Below are 17,536 nucleotides of genomic sequence, written 5' to 3' on the forward strand. Positions count from 1 at the left end.
AAAGTTGAAGATAGCATTCATGAATGAATGACAAGTCTTTATATCTTTTGAGAATGTTTGCCCACTAACGTTGCTTTACTTTACACACTCTGTCTCTTCTGTTATATTCTTTCTTAATTTCCAGTAAATATGTCTGGATGTCTTTGATCAAGATCTTAGTAAATGATAAAGAATAGATTCTCAAAAACTAGTGCTGTGGACCCCCAGTATTACTCGGAGCACACGCTGATGATTCACAGCGAGCTGGCTTGCCAAAATACTGCACTGTCTCCTCCACATTTCCAGCTGCTAGTATGCATCAAACAACTAAAAATTCAAGAAATACTTTCCTAATATTTTTCCATGTAAACAATTCCTGTAGTTACCACAGGGATGTTACATGCTAATGAATGAGAGAAGAGATGGTCCATGTCATTGCAAACAGGAAGGGAAGCTTCCATGAAGGTCTCTTAATTAAAACGTGATCTCCTCCATGCGAAAACATCCGGAGTCTAAATAAAAAGTTCAGTTAGTTTGACATTTGCAGTCCTTTGTTAACAAAGGTCTTTTGTTTTTCATTTATGTAAGTGTAGTTTTTGCTTAAAAAAAAAAAAATAATCTCACTAGTTAAAACTCTGATGAAATAATGTAGTATTAAAAAAAGCCAGTTGAACTTGAATGTTTTGTAACTTGATAAATTTACATGTGTTCATAGAATCATAGGGTTGGAATGGACTGGAGATCACCTAGTCCAACCCCCCTGCCAGAGCAGGGTCACCTACAGCAGGTTGCACAGGAACGTGTCCAGGCGGGTTTTGTATGTCTCCAGAGTTGGAGACTCCACCACCTCTCTGAGCAGCCTGTGCCAGTGCTCTGCCACCCTCAAAGTAAAGAAGTTCCTCCTCATGTTTAGGTGGAACTTCCTATGCTCAAGTTTGTGCCCATTACCTCTTGTCCTGTCCCCGGGCACCACTGAAAAGAGCCTGGCCCCATCCTCCTGACACCCACCCTTTAAGTATTTATAAGTGTTGATAAGGTCCCCCCTCAGCCGTCTTTTTTCCAGACTGAAGAGACCCAAATCCCTCAGCCTTTCTTCATAAGAGAGGTGTTCCAGTCCCCTAATCATCTTGGTAGCTCTCTGCTGCACCCTCTCCAGCAGTTCCCTGTCCAAGTTCCCTGTCCTGTTCCCTGTGTTGCCTCTTTTTGTAAAGGTAAATTGATTTCTTGATGTGCTGAAATCATCAAAACAATTATATAATTGGAGTAATTGTATATGTGGAATATAAAGATACAAAATAAATTTTCTGCTTTCTCTTAAAGTCCCCTTTATACATGTGATGTACTTGGTCACAGAACGTCCCAGCTATCATGGAATTTGCCTGGCATATGAAAGTCAACCGAGAACCTCAGGCCTCTTAAGTAGAACCACAGCCTGTATAAAAGCAGGTGTGTGATGTGTCAGTCTAGTGCTGGAGACAGAAGCTGACAATGCATAGTTTTACAGATGTTAACAGGGAAAGCAAAGGATACCTCTATACGTGCTGGGTGCATTCTATTCTTGCTATTTAAGTATTCAACATGCTAAGGCCATTTAAAAATAAATCATCGTAGGTCACCTTTAGCATTACATCTTTCATCTATCTGAATCGTGAGTAACTGCCTGCTGACATGCAGTGCAGTCAGTTAAAATTCCAGTCACATTTAATCTTTTTACGGGTATTCTTTGGGGATTAGCTAACCAGTACTTAAGTCAGCTCTAATTTTGAAAAATATCTGTGCTATACAGATAGCCATTTGTTTTTACCTACTTCAGAAAAGAAAGGAGCACTGTACTTGAAAGTCAATGAGGTTTGGTTTCTGGTTTATGTTTACATGTTTTCAAGATATCGACTATAAAGGCAAACTTTAGGACAACTATATACAAACCTGCTTTGATTTATTTGCATTTAGCATTGCAGCTTTGCGACTAAAAATAAAATGTGTATCTGATTTTGATTTAGATCTGTCCCTTGAGACAGTGTGAAACTATCACTAAGATCACATCAATATAGGAGGATTAACTGTTCACATGCAGTTTAAACATCAAAGTGTTTGTATGAAGTCATGGAAAATGAGTAATTTGTTTTATCATTCTCTGTGAAAACACAGAACGCCCCTTTTCAAAGTAAATAATCTTTATTTTAAAAACAGAAAGATTAATGGCACCCACTCTATGGAAGAGACTGCTGTTAAGTAAAATACCATTAATACTGCTTCAGTCAGTACAATTGGTGTTTCTTCTTCTTATCGGTACCATCAGTGCACGGTATCAGTACCTTCTGTTCCCCGTTAAACAATGAGCAGACAGATGTGATTGGTCTCTTTAGGATTATTTGTATGCATTATGGCATACAGCTTTCCGATTTCTGGGAAAAAAGTTAACAGCACTTAATTGCCCTCTATGTCAGGTGCTTCGAACATCCTTTTTCATATTTTTTCTGTGCAGCTAAATCAATCTGTTTTAATAGAATAGAGTGCAGTCCTTAGTGATACCAATATGGCATTTGATCCATGTTGAAGAGGTTTCTGTGCATTTCATTAAATTGCTAGACCAATTCTGTGGGCCAGCTAAAAACTCTTTCATCACCTTTCCCTCCTGTTCTTCAACATATTCTTTTGTTGCTGGTGCCTTTATTGAATTTCCATTAACAAACTTGGCTTTTTTTCTTTGCACATCACTACCATTCCTTTCATTGGTTTTGTGAAAAAGGCACACATTTCTGTCCCTGCAAATGTTAGTGTGTGAGTTATCCTATTCAAGTCACTTCACAAACTGTTCAGAAGACTGTGAGAATTTTAGAATATGAAAGGAACTGTACTGGTTAAGACCAAAGGTCAATCTAGCCCAGCTATAGACATCGCAACAATGGCCAAAATAAAATGCTTAGGGAAGAGTGTATGAACAGGGCTGACATACATTTTGTTTCCCACTCATTCATTCTGATTGCAGCTATTCAAAGTGCAGAGACTTCTGGACCTAGATGCAGTTTCTATGAATTTGGAACCCTTCCATGCTCTTTCTCATTCATGAACTTGATCAGTTTTCTGCTTAAACCCATATACATTTTTCTGTCATTATGTGACTTCTGATTTTTATGAAAATTGGTCACTTCTCCCCTCGGGCATCTGTCTTCCTGGCTGAAGAGTCCTGTTTTTTCAAGTCATTGTGTTTAATCATTCCTCAGATGGAAACAGCGCTCCATGGCTTTGATCATTCTTGTTGCTCTTCCCTGACCTTTCCCTATTTCTGTTCTGAAATAGAGCTCCACAGCTGCACTCACTAGTCAAGATGGAAGCACACTGTGGATTCATACTTGTGAATAACTATGTTCTGTGGCTTTTTTTTTTTTTTTCTCCTTTCCCAGTTACATCCACTGAATTAGTAAGTTCTTGGAAATATGTATCACTACCCCATGGTCTACTTTCTGAGCAGTAATGGTTGGCTTAGAGCCCATTATTTTGTGTGTGAAGTTAGGTTTAAAGTTTAGGAATCTGAAAACCCATTCAGAAATTCAAGTAGCCTATATCATTCTTTATCCACATGATTCTTGACGAAACCGGAAAACCAAGGAGACTAAGTATGCATATAAACCAAAGGCTGGTCTTCTGCTTTCAAGATTACATTTAATAATGTAACTAACTAGGACTAGCTAAGGCACAGCTAATAGGTTTTTTTTCACCCCCACAAAAGGTATGTGAAATCGAGGGGATGTATTTAGGAGACACTTTGGGAGAACAGGTGATGAGCGTCTTCCTTAACTTCATTTACAGACGGTGTTGATATGAGGTCTTGGCATCGGAATTTAGAGAAAGAATTGAAAAATGGGATGGCTTAGCACATGGGCTTACACTTAGGGCCTGAGTTCCTTTTATGTTGAGAACAGATCACAGGTCTTCTTTATTAACACAGGGGGGAAAAAAAGCAAAAATGTTTGTAGGTGGAAAAAAAAAATTGCTATAAATTGTATGTACTTTATAGCATGCGGAGGAGCCATTACATTAAATGTGTCCAGCGTTCCAGGCAACTGATTTCAACTCTGTGTGACATCTCAAATATATATTTTTCTGCGGTTCATGAGCAAAATACTTTAGCAAAATTTTTTGGGTAACATATACCATAAGCTTAAAATATTTATGGTTTAATTTGGTACCAGACCAATAGGAGAGATTGGGGGGTGTTGCAATTGTGGAGTTATTTCCTGTGAGGAAGGATTTTATTTCTGAAGCAGTATGGGACTTGTTGGTGTTCAAAGTAAAAAAACTCCGTGGACGTGTGTCCATCAGATCTGCGTGATACTAGGGTGACTGCTGAACATCAGGATTCAGTATTATGTTTCACATATAGTTAAGTTTGGATTGCTTAGGGTCTGTTGTCTCTCATATATTTCCCAGCCGTAGAAAAACACATGCAGACCAGTACCAGGGGCTACTCTGTGAAGAAGCAGCAAACATTGCATCTCATCATAAATTAATGGAGTGGAAAATCAATGCTTTGATGAACATAAGGTCGTTGTAAATGAAGCATGAAATATGAATGAATAGTGCTTTACTGTGGTAAAAGTGAAATGGTTGATTCTTATTAAAGGGAAACATTAGAGATTGATAGGTACCTGTAGGCAATTTTACTTCGAAGTGGAGATGTATAGTAGCAATTGAAAAAAAAAATATTTTATGGCTATAAAAGTGTTTCTACACTATAATCTGTGAAAAACACTCTTTAGACACAATATGAAAGCCTCCTGCCTGATTGAATCCTGAAAATATGAAGAAGAATCCATTTTGTACATTCATTATTAATATATAACTGCAGGTTCTGTAATTCTTTTCTGGTAAAGAACCAGATGTGTTACAGGAAAAGTAATTTTTTCCCCTTATAAAATGTTCTTAGGTGAATTTTTTAAGTAAAAAAAACTGATTGCAAATTAAGTTACACATTAAAATACAAAACTTCTTATGAAGCTAATACAATAAATTTTAGTTCTGGTCCGAACATGACTACCGAAGTGTGAAATCTACTTAACTTCCTCTTTCATGCAGCAGCTGAGAAAGAAGAAAGTACTGTTTTCTTGTTAGAAGAAATAACCTTTATTAATTCTGACTTTGAATTTTGCAAAACTGATTTGCCCTGCTTTATTCACTGGAAGTCCGCACAAGTGTACGCCTTCTTCCTTCCAGGCTTTTTCCAGCATTTGCCATGGTCAGTTGTCAACATTGCAATTAAGGACTTTTTCGTACTGTGCGTCCTCAGTGCTGCCTATTTCAGGAAGGGTTTACCTATCTTTCAGGCCTAACTTCATATATTTAGTCTTGCATAACTCCTGTACATTTTTTTAAAATTAACCTGTTAAAATCTAACAAAATTAATGTGTTAGTATAAAAGAAATGCAAAAGTACTCATTTTGGTTTGTGTTCATACCTAAATTATCTCCACCTTACTTTCCCTGTCTCATTTCTGTTTTCTTCTCGTTAAATGACTAAAGAATCTTTGTTTTACTCTTTTTTACTTTTGACAGTTCTCCCTGTGTTTCTTGAAATCTAAAATATCCTTCCTTGCTGGTCAGTCCTTTTACTCCATTTTATAGGCTGCTTACTCTTCCTATTGTTCTTGAAGCAACAATTTATACGTCTCTCTTGTCAAATTCTTTCCCCTTACCTGTGATAATGGAGTTGTTATTCTAGCATCTTTCACTGCAATGTATTTTAGTTCTCTTCTGCACTGTGTAAGGAGTAGAAATTAACCTGGAAAAAAGGGCCAGGTTTGGGAATTCCTGAATATTTTTCTCCTGCTGCATCTTGCATTCCAACCGTACAATGTAACAGTGGGATAAGAGAGCCCTTTTTTAGCTAAGCATACAATCTAAGGGTAGAAGTTTCTTCCTAGAAGATGGGAGATATTGTTTGAACCTCAGTAGTCTCAGAAGGAAAAAGAACCCAAATATCTGGAAAACAGATTTAACCAGGTGGTGGTTTTATAGAAATAGTCCTTAATATAATCAGCATATTAACTGTCAGTACAAATTTTTCATAATTACAGAAAAGTAGAGAAATACTTTTACATACATAATATTTTTTCATACATATAATTACAGAAACAGAAAAAACAGTCTTGCATCTACTACCTAATTTAGTTTATTGGAGCTGAATATCGGTTACAAGCTCAGTCCTGTGAGATGCAAATGAATCCCATTGTTTATGAAACTTGACCTTCATTTGTTATGGAAAGCATATTTATTACAATCTTAAGAACTGAATGTTTGGAACTGTTAGGAGAGAAGCAGACAACAAAAGCAGATGTCGTTGCTTCTAAATGGATGGTATGTCTGCACTTAGGTGACTCCGTTCAGTTCTGGTTCTCCACTCCTCACTCCCCATCTTAATAAAAGACAGAACTAGAGAGGCTACACAAGACATAAGAAAAATCAAATGCATGAAACTTCTTTCATGTGAGGAACAACTGAGCACACTATGACTCTTCAGCCTGAAAAGCATTAATGGGAAAGATTGCAAGAGGTCTGTAGAATGAGAAGTTGCAGGGAGAAGATCAACATTGATTGGTCATACGCTGTCTCTTACAGTATAGGAATGAGAGACCATATAGTTAAGCTAGCCAAGTGGTTGGTTCAAAGCAAAATGTAATGGCTTTTCATATATTACATTATTGTAATCTTTTCATATATTACGTTATTGTAATCTTTTCATATGTTATTGTAATTTGCAATATTGCTTATAAATAATAAGAGCAATGGCTTGTTTACTTCATTGTGCCGGTAACTGCTTGTCTATATAATTAATAGCAGCATGTGGGAAAACATCTGGGATCACTAGTCGTGGTAGCAGTATAAATATTAATTTTAATAATACTGCTATTAATGCATTATAATATAGAAATATATACTATTTGGATGTTGCTTTTGGTATGTACAATATATATTTCATATAATGCTATTTAATATATTGCTAAATTATTAATGTTCCTATTACATAGATGTACAATATATGGTATTCATTGTATTTGTAACGTGTTTAAGATTATTAATGAAATATTAATGTAACAATATTTATATTGTTAGCTAAGCAGCCTGCTCACATGAGCATTCATTTCCTTGTCGTTTGTCCCATTTCAGTTTTTTAATAAATTTTTATGTGATTGAGTTTTAACTAAAGAAATACAAGCTATGCATTTAAAGAATCACATTCTTTCTCTAAAGAATTAGCTTACATAGATATACACTTTTTTATGACAGTGAAGCCTGTAGCCAGTTCCTTCAGTATTAATCACTGGTAAAGTATTTTTGCTGTTTGCTAATACTACTGATGTTTCATGATTTGTTATAACCAGCATAGTACACACGCTACACACTCTCGACTCATCGGGTTGCTTTTGAAAATTGTCAGGGAGCTTTATGTGATACAAAACACAGCTTTTTGGAGTACACTGCACTTGTGCCGAGAGGTTCACGTTGATTTTTCTTATCCTGGTGTGACTGAAAGTTTTAGTAGTTTTAGTCTCTTCAGGTCTTAAGTCTGGGATCTAAATGGGATGTTTTTCATGTTGGTGAGATCGAGACTTTCCAAGACTAGCAACAGAGCTTTTGTAGTTAAGGGCAAGTTAACACAGGCTTGCACAGACTTTACAGTATAACAGTACTTGATTTCAGGATTGATGAATTTTGTTTGTTATACAGATTTTTTGCTTGAAAGTGCCAGAGCAGTGCTATGGTTAATGAAGCCTATTACTAGTAGATTGCATACCAGGTTACCAGAACCGTATCCAAAGAAGTGCGATTTATAGAATTGTGGAGGAAATACTAATTGTTTTTCAGATAGTACAAACAGTATTGTTTCTACTTGCTTTTCAGCAAATAATAGGGGCAGCCTTTGAGAAGCCCCAGAGGCATCTGGCTTATGGGGCATGACTACTCTTCATACATGACCAACTTCACCTGTGCACAAAACCCGAAACATGATACTCATCTTCTTCAGTTCTTTGCATCTTGCTATACGCTAGATATTTTGTGTCACTTGAGTCCAACCCTAACACTCCCTAGAGCAGTAATTCATCTTTCAGCAGTACATACCGTATGTCTAAACCAAAAAGAGGAAATTTGATTGTTCTATATTTAGCTAAGTGCTAACTGCGCATATTTGTACTCGCCAAAAAAAAAGGGTATGTTTCTACTATGTGTTAAACTACAAATATATAAACATTGTGAGTATAGTTTTACATTTTTTGTTAAATGTACGTTACTCCCTGAAGTGCAATACAAGAAAATTTCATTCTGAAGGCTACATAAACTCTGAAATAGTAAGTAAGTATTGTTCTGCTCAATAAACTGGTAACTATTCGTGGAGATTCAAATTAGGGAAACTGTGCTTCGTGTTTTATTTTGTCTTTCTTTTTCCTTAACAGCCTGTTTACTGTTGACCTCTCTAATTTACAGACACGTACATACCTACAAATGTGTTTCCATAGGTGTAATAGGTTTTTAATGTTTGAGATAGCTGAAAGAATTGATTATTTTTTTCTGTTTTGTCTTGTGTTCTGTTCTTCAGAGTACTCGAGTAGCTTTAGACCATCTGGAATCTGTTCCTGAGAAACTGAGCCTATTAGAAGATTTCAAAGATATTGGAGTGAGAAAGATTTCATTTGACTCTTTCAGTGGTGCCTAGATAAATAGGTTGATAAGATATTTAAAATGACATATGTACGTATTATATAGACAAAAACATACAGAAATTTATTTTCATGTTTATACAGATTTTTTGAGGTTATAAATTAGGTCTCAATTAGTAACACTGCTGAGGTGCTCTAAGCAAACGTTGGTAACTGAGCATAATAGGTCAAGTCCTAGTTACTGGTTCAGAATATTTGTATTGAGTGATGAAAACTGAAAATTTGTAATGAAATAACCTGTGCTGGTTATTTGAATATTTAAAGTAATGAGTGAAAATAGGTGAGCTTTACAGCTTTTTGTTTTGTTTTGTTTTGACATAACGCCAATAATTGTCACTTATTTCACCAGTATCACTATCAAATGAAGGTGTGTTTGTTTGGACACAGTGGGACATATTGACAGTAGTGGTGGAGTGCTGTCAAGAGTGATAAGCCTCAAATTAGATCTTCAGTGCCTAAGTGGCTAAACCACTGTATTATTATTACTTTCCATACATGAAACTGGTCATTTACTAAAAAAGAATTTGGAACCTTATTGCACAACATAAATTTTAAATCAGTATTAAATCACAGATCAACAAATGCATAATGATTTGCATTTTATTTCCTATATAGAATTTCTCATCCTGAGGTAGGTGTGAACATTTCCAAACGTACTTGTTTGGAACATTGTTTTTTCAAAGTGTTCTTGCAGGAGATCATGTGTTACTAATTGTATACTATTTTATTGCTGTCATCGACAGACTTAGGAACACAAATGCTGATTAAAATGTCTGATTCTTTAAAAAAAAGAAAGTATTGTTGAGATATATAGTTTTAATATCACATTCCAGGTATCCCCAGAAGAGCTTTTTGCTCTGACAGAGGTCGACGTTTGCTTTCTGTTTCTGATGGTTCTGCACTGCTAAAGGAAAAATTCTCCTCTCAGCTAGGCAAAGCAGAAGCTTAAATGTAGGGTTTCTACAATCTCCTTCATCCTTGCGCTGTCTTGCTTAACATTACTATGAAATGACATTGTCATTTTCTGATTTGCTGCAGTTATCGCTTAGCCAACATTCATTAGATTGGAACCTAAATTCTTTGGTTTAGTTTTAGCTCTTTCTCCTTGATGCTTAGTCTTTTAAAGGCTGTTTTCTTAAGACGAGTCCCTACCAACAACTGTGTATTTTTTAATAAATAATTTATTATTCAAGAGAGCTAAGCTTTATACCTTAGCTGTGAGAAGGATATCAGTTTGGACTTTCATTAATTCTTCTATTTGAAAATAATACGTTGGATTTTTTTGTACAATAGCATATTTTACTCTCAAGTGGTATGCATGAATGAAAAGCCATTCATTGCTTTCCACTGCTAGGAATTCTTCCCTTAATGTTTTCATAGGAAGGGAGAAGGAAAGAGAAAGCAAATCTTTGATAATGCCTCACAAGTTGCCTGGGAGTTGTATTCATTCAAATGAATCATTAGCTAGTTCAGTGAGAAGTGTTATGTTTTCTTATTTGAAAATACTGTTTAGTCCATATCCTTAGAACACTTTTTTTCTTCAAGTGCTTGTTTCTACAGTACTGTAATTAGTTTTTCACCATTACAGAATTTCTTTGTTAGAAGGTATAATATTAATGAATTTTGGAAAGAGTTATAAGAGGTCATTCACCAGTTGAGGATGAGGCTGTTCACATTTTAACCTGTTTTCATTTTAACATTACTTTTCTGTACAGAACATTATGCTTTCATATGGCCCCTGTATTTCAGCCTCGGAAAGTCAGTAATTAATTCATTCTTGCTGTATTGAAAATCCGTGGTGATACTCTGCTTACAATAGCCAGCCAACATTTATTAATTGCTTTTCACATTACAAAATCGTTTAGATCTTTCAATGCATTTCTAGGAGTCCCATTGCCGAAGGGAGATGATTGAGGAAAGGTATACAAAGTATAAAGAAATAGTGAGTTCTCTACAGCAACAGCTGGAAGATTCAAAGCAGAGAGTCCCACAATTCAAGGTATGTGTTTGTACTCCACTTTTGTTTCCCGATTACTTTGAATCAGCAACGTTAGCTTATTTGATGTATATTAAATCCTAGTACAAACACAGACTAAAATCACACATGAGTGTTTCTGGTTTATGTATCTGCCGTGGCTGATGTAAAAGTTGATGACAGAAGTGTTGTGTTCATTGTAAAGTGCCATGGATACTTTCCAAAAATCTTTAAAATTTCACAAAAAAGTGTCTTACTACTCTGAAGTGTTTACCTGCTTTGTCAAATTACTGTCTACAGCAATTTTTTTGATTGGTTTGTTCAATTTTCCCTTGTCCTTTCACATAAAAGATAAATACAGAAACTTGCTTCCTCCATTAAAAGGGTGACTGATTTGTAGATTGTGTATAGTGATTTTTCAGTAGTTGATCTTTGCATTCTTTGCAAAAGATACGGTATGATGCCCGTTTCATACATAAACAAAATCCAGGCAAACAGAGGGGAAGTGATTTGCTAAAGGTCACTTAGCGAACTGATAGCAGGGCTAAGCATAATTTCCTAACCCCCTGCAATACAAATGCAGTGCTCTTGTTTAGAAACATTGCCTGTGATGAGTTCACCTTTCCAGTTGTTAACATGCTTTCTTTCTCTTCGTATTAGCTTGTTCGTTGTCATATCACATCTCACTGTGTGTCATTGTGACAGCCACCTATTTCGGCAGAAATACAATTTCTTGTGGACATGGTTGAAATAAGTGATCAGAACTGAAGTGTCATGCTAATATTTCTGCTACTTATCAAGATTCTTTGGCAGTGACTCTTACCGGTGTCTCTATGCAGTTGAGCTCAAAATCTAGGATCACACACCATGTATCAAAAAAATTTAAGCTGTTTGTATTCCCCATCTCCTCCATTGTGGTCTTCCTTCGGTAAAATGAGGACATGCATACCTGTAGGTCCTTTTAAAAGTGAAAAAGGAAAACATAAATACAGAGTATTTTAGCTTAGTAAGTTGCTGTTGTAAGAAGAAGGTATTAAGCTACTTGAAAAAGCCAAAGGAAGAAGCAGGGCAGATTCACTTTCAGTCTGTTGCTAATTATAATCTTCAGTTTCTTGAATTTCTCTTGCCTTCATGCAAGAGTTACTAATTCAGTAGCCAGTGAAATTTGGAAAACTTTGAAAAGCTAAGTGGAATGCAATCAGCTGATGGTAGAATATAATATTGCACTAAGCTGACTGAACTTACTGAGCTTGCATGATTTGAACTCTATATTCAGAATCCAGTATAAAGCAGATCCCAAAACAATATTTCCTCTTTCTTTGGACAACAGAGAGCATTTAATGGCTTCCATTTAGTCAGGCCTAATTGGGTTTTTGCATGACATACAGTACTCTTTGCTGTCACGGCTGTTGCAAATAGAACAGAATGTTCAAAAACAAGTAACAGACGGGTGCTAATCTGATTTCAGTGATCAGGCTAGCTTAGTCTAAAAAAAACCTTTTTAATGCTTGCCTTTCTTACCCTCCCTTGGAACTCACTCAAGTGCATTGTTGCTTAATTTTTTTTATTTTACTATTTGTCTATTGGGAGTCTCTAAAATGGGTTGGTGGAAGAGTGTAGGCTTGAGGACACGCAAGTTCATTCTTTCTGATAATTTTGATTCATGCTCTGTACACAACGCAGTACTTCTGCTATACAAAGTAGACAGATATTTGGTAGGTGATAGGAAAATGCATGTTTTAAAAAAGAGAGTTCCTGTAAAATTTTTACATTGACCTTTTCAGATAAAATTACTTGTGGAATTAATCTTTCTCCTCTGTTATGCTCTTCTTTCTAGCCTTTCTGGTAATAAACTTCTTTCAGCTTGCTTCCCAACATTAATCTCAGACAGGCATTATCTAATCCTGTGTCCTAGCCTCTTTTCATTTTAAGGAGCAAAAATGAAACGAAAGTTGAATGTTCCCCTAAAGCAGTTATTTTTCTTCCTTTCTTATGATTTCATTTGTCCCCACTCAATCTTCTTACTCCTCTGTAGTCTTTTCAGATGGCTGTAAAGTATCTGTTGCTTAGAAGCCCAGGAAAATCATAATTGCTATTTGTAAGTGTTAAAATGTAAGATTTCCAGTAATAAAGGAGGCCAGAGGCTGGCAGAATACCATCGAGTACAACAATTGTGATTTTTCAACTAAGAAAGGGCTGAGTGATAGTAGATAAAGAAGAAATTGGGGAAAAAGAAGGTAAATATAATGTATAAAAGTACAATAAATAATAGAGAATACCAACTGAAGCGAAATCAAAAGAGAAGGCTGGAGGAAAACTGAAGATAAACGTTATGATAGATTGATGCAAATATTTTAGGACAGTTTCCCTGCCATGAACAACTGACCATCTAATGAAACACAGCATGCAGGTGTAGTTGTAAATGAAGCACATGAGAAAAGGCACATTCTGTAAGTTAAAATTTCTGTAGAGAAAGCCATTTTGTATTGCAGGTGGTGGTAGAAGCACCTTGCTTGTTTAAAAGCTCTGTTCTAAGATAGCATTTCTGGAGGCAGAATGAAAAGACAAAACCTTTTTTTAGTCCTTAAAAGTTGTTATTGTGCTATGTACACTTTAGGTATTAAGTCTCTCATCAGCACATAAGGGGATTAATATGTTTAATTCCATTAGTCTTAATAGGAGTAAATCCGTCTTTGGTGATGGGACAAAAGCTCACTGGATCTCTAAATTAATGTTGAATTTCATTTTGTTTTCTGTTTAGTTTTCAAATGTTAGTATCAGCATGAGTTATAAATTGCAAGATGTTTTAACAAATTCCCTGAGGCTGTTTATGATAAGAATTCAGTAGCAAAAATGAGTGTTTTATAAACTGATGCATTTGTGTATTATTATCTCTTCTCATTTCAAGAAACTGAGTAATTTGGATATCAAGCCAAGCTTTTAATCTTATTTTGGAAGGTATTGCAACTGGGGACTACTTGCTGCAGTGCTAATAAAGATTTACGGAGATTTTTGCTTAAATGGCCTTTTTAAAATGATCTTTTTTCAGCTTATAGACCAAATGACTTTACTCACCAAGAAGCTACGCTGTATGCGTCTAACCATAAGTAGTAGCATTGTACTTCAGACTTTATGTAATGGTTTAACAAAAAAAAAGTCGAAAAATAAGTTCAACTTCATTGATATAACAATGAAGTTTGAGTTTCCTCAGTGACAGGGAAAATGGATTTAATTTCTATTACTACTTATTTGTGGAACTTTAGTGAATTCATATGGACTGTTCATTGATGAGGAATTCATCGTCCACTGACGTGTGTGCTGTTGCTATGCTTTGTCCTGAGCTGTGGATGTGATGTAAACAGGAAAGAGAGCATTTTTACAACTTACTGTAGTGACAAGAACTTGCAGTGCTCCCAATGCTTTTCTCAAGGCAAAGCAGTTTTGTACAGAGATATTGTAACGATGAAATGGGCATGAAACTCATAAGCAAATTAATTTGAACCTAACTGCAAACTGAGAATTCTGAGAATTTAAATCAGTATTTTCCAGCATGTGTGAAATCACAGCATATACCTCTATGTGTGCTACTGTATGTTTTTTGTTGAAGTTTCCAGCTGCTTGATATTAACAGATAAAAATTATTTTTCTTCGGTTGTCATAGGATGTGAAAATGGATGCTGAAATTTCTGATATAGAAGTGGCTGCTCCCTCTTCTAGTTGGCAAACTCAAAATAGCTTTTTGTCCAGCTCACTGCTCTCAGATTCAGGTTGTAAGTATTGTTTCACAGAAAAAAAAAATCTACAAGTAATGTATTGTCATCTTTTAAAGCTGTTTCCCTTGAGAGAGTAAGATACTACTTTTTGACCAAAAAAATGCTAGAACCATCTTAAGAGTCTTCCTGTGCTTTAACTTTAGATGCTGGATGGATGCCTCTGTCTAGGAAGTATTTCATTACATACCACTGATAGTTGTTTGGGTTTTTTTAACTGGGACATACAATATATTCTGTTGGTCATCCAAACCTACGCCAGAAAAAGGGCTGCACTTGATTCTGAGTCTCTGCATGAAGAATCATACCTGCGTAAGCTGTGTGTCTTTTCAGGGACCAGAGAGACACTCTTAGCCAAGGATTGTTTCCCAGATCTTTTGTTTGTACCAGTTAGTTTTGTGCTTGTGTAGCAGTTTAACAGTGAAATTTGAATTCGCTAATTCTGCTTCTACTTCAATAGTTTTTTTTTAACTATTCTTTCTATCCTCTAGTGGTATACAACTTGTGGTCATGCATGATATAGCTAGGAACTGCTCGGTGACAGATAGGATACATTAGATCTTTAGCTGGTACAGGCACACCTTTGCATGAGTGTCAAAACTAGCTTTAAAACAAAAAGGTTTTTAAGGTTTTTCTGAGCATATCAGCACATGGATATCAGAATACTTTTCTTCAGAAGGATATCGCCTTCCATTCCTTTTCAATGTAGCCAGTTTGTGTACTGGGAACCTATTCAGTAAGTTGCATTCTGTGGAATGGGAAGTCCTATTTCAGACTTCATTGCACTTTCAAACCTTTGCATCTTAGAATGAGTGCTGCAGTACTTTAGTGCTCACCAGTAAGTCCTGAGTTGATCTGATGAGGTTAAAGATAATTGGTTTCTTTTCCTTTCAGAATCTGTGGGTTGTGATTACTATCTGTTTGCAGAGCATACTGAATAACAGTAACGTGACTAAAGCAAAAGAGCAAATGCCTCCATCTCATCTGTACTTCAGGAACAGTTTCCCCTGACTCAGAGCTGGTTTTCCATTTTCCCTAACCTCATCCCTGTCAAAGTCTTGCAAGTCAAAGTATAGCTCAACCTGGTTGGGGGATAGAAAAGAAATAACCCATACCTTGTAGGTGTGTTGGACTAGATGACCTCCAGTGGTCCCTTCCAACTTCAACAATGCTGTGATTCCACTGGAAAAACTTGCTGAAATTTAAAGATACAGCATAAATGTTGCTAAAATATTACAGTATCTTTATATTGTTTAACCAGAATGGAACTTGCTAGGACTTTGTTACTTTAGTACGTTTAAAACAATTTTAGGCAGTTGTCAGAGAAATAGGATCCATGTGCTCTGAATACCAGTATGATTCAAATGATTTTTACCAGCACTAAGCTTTCTGGAGGTAAAAAAATAAATGATGAATGAAAGACTGTAGTGATTCAATGTTGATCATTATGAAATATTTGCAAAGTCTTCGGCATTTCAGCAAGGCTCCTTTTGAAACCACGTTCAGGCATGGCTGAGGGACCTTTTTTTTTTTTTTCTTGCTTAAAACTTTAGGAAGGTATTTTCCACATCGTGAATTAAGCTGATCTTGATATTTCATATTTTCCGAATCCCAGAATGGTGCTGAGAGTGTTTTTAGTTTTGTTCTTTTGCCCAGATGGTAAAAAGCTATTTTAAACAATAATTTTTTTTTTTTTTAAAAGAAAAAAAGTAAGAAAACAGTGAATGTGTTTCACTTTTTCCTATTTGTTTTTAAGGGAAAGGAACTGCATACAGAAATCTTCAGAGTTTTCTTTAGAGTTTTAGTTTCTTACTTGTATTCTATAAAAATCCATTAGTCAAATTTTCTGAGGCTAAACCAGAGAAGTAGGCATAGAATATTTTTCCTATCCCTGATTTGATTTGACTAGGATAGAATTGGGTGGTATTGTTAATTTCTCACTTTCTGATTCTTTTCTCCGAAGATTTGGTGCTATTATATGTTCTTTATGCTTAGAAAGTAAATATGAGAGCAAGTCAGGTGCCTGTTGGAGATGCCTGATGTCATTTTAGATGTCCTCCAGTATGCTTCCAGCTGTCATTCCAGGAAAGAATAGGTTTCCCATCAGTCCCATCACATCTTTCGCAGCCCTTTGTGAATGTCAGCGATAGCTTATGGGACTAAGGTGTGTGAATTATTCCATAGACTTTGGGTAGTGACTAAATGTTTTCCCTTCATGCTGAACCTGATCTCCACCAGTCAAATGTGTATTTTGATATTGGTGCTGTAGTTCTTGAGGACAGTGAAAATTCTGCAGCGGTATTAACATTAAGGAGCTTTTCTTGTAATTGTCAGTGAGTGGCAAATGATAAAATCAGCTACTTCAGTCATGTTAGTCACATAAATGCCACGAACTTTTAATTTCAGTAATGATATTAATGAGTTATAATTTGAGACTTTGACAGCAAAGTATAATTTGAAGTTTTTTGCTCCCAAACTTCCTGTAGCTTTTAATAAATCTATCTACCTATACATGTCATCACCTATTTTTCTGTGATTAATTTTTCTCCTTACTTCTTCAGAATCAGAAGAATGGACATTATTTTTTTTTCATTTACCTTTTGGAGCAGTTCGCAAGCCTTTGTGACTTAATGTTTCCCCACTCCATCTCTCTTAAATTCATGAAACCTATAGAGTTAATTATGGAGTCAATAAGTAGTACTAGAAGCTCCCTTCCCAATGTGGGTCTCTCATGACTTGTGGAGAGCACCAGGGAGGAGAGCAGACATGTTTGATGTAATTTAATTTATCTGCGAGAGAGATCCTGGGATTTAAGTTTAAAATTGGTTGAAGAAAGAGAGACAAAAAAGTATGAAAAAATAAATAAGGGAAAAACAATCTGCTTCCATATATATATTTAGCAAAAAAGTTGCCAACGCAGCAGGCAGTTAAAGAGAAAAGTAATTAACATTGACATTCTGTTTTATGTTTGGTCTTCATGTTTCTGGTGAAATTTCTGCAATTATAACAGCTTTTCCATAACAAACTATTTTAAATATGCCGTGGGAATGAACTTTTTTTTCTATACACATTTTCTGAGAGAGGAAGTTGTTTAACTGA

General features: G+C 35.7%; 1 protein-coding gene across 9 annotated transcripts in view; it reads left to right on the forward strand.

Moving 5' to 3' along the window:
* CEP128 (centrosomal protein 128) overlaps positions 1 to 17,536 on the forward strand; it is a 139,394-nt gene that overhangs the window by 113,660 nt on the left and 8,198 nt on the right. For 8 of the 9 annotated variants that reach the window (XM_054200140.1, XM_054200145.1, XM_054200143.1 and 5 more), the window contains 3 exons: positions 8,572 to 8,649; positions 10,578 to 10,691; positions 14,329 to 14,437. In XM_054200140.1, coding sequence (XP_054056115.1) covers positions 8,572 to 8,649; positions 10,578 to 10,691; positions 14,329 to 14,437 — 301 coding nt within the window. Of the gene's footprint in view, positions 1 to 8,571; positions 8,724 to 10,577; positions 10,692 to 14,328; positions 14,438 to 17,536 lie in introns of those variants that run through there. The other variant, XM_054200146.1, reaches the window with a different exon arrangement.

This window comes from Rissa tridactyla, chromosome 4, assembly GCF_028500815.1.
Source record: "Rissa tridactyla isolate bRisTri1 chromosome 4, bRisTri1.patW.cur.20221130, whole genome shotgun sequence".
Taxonomy (NCBI): Eukaryota; Metazoa; Chordata; class Aves; order Charadriiformes; family Laridae; genus Rissa; species Rissa tridactyla.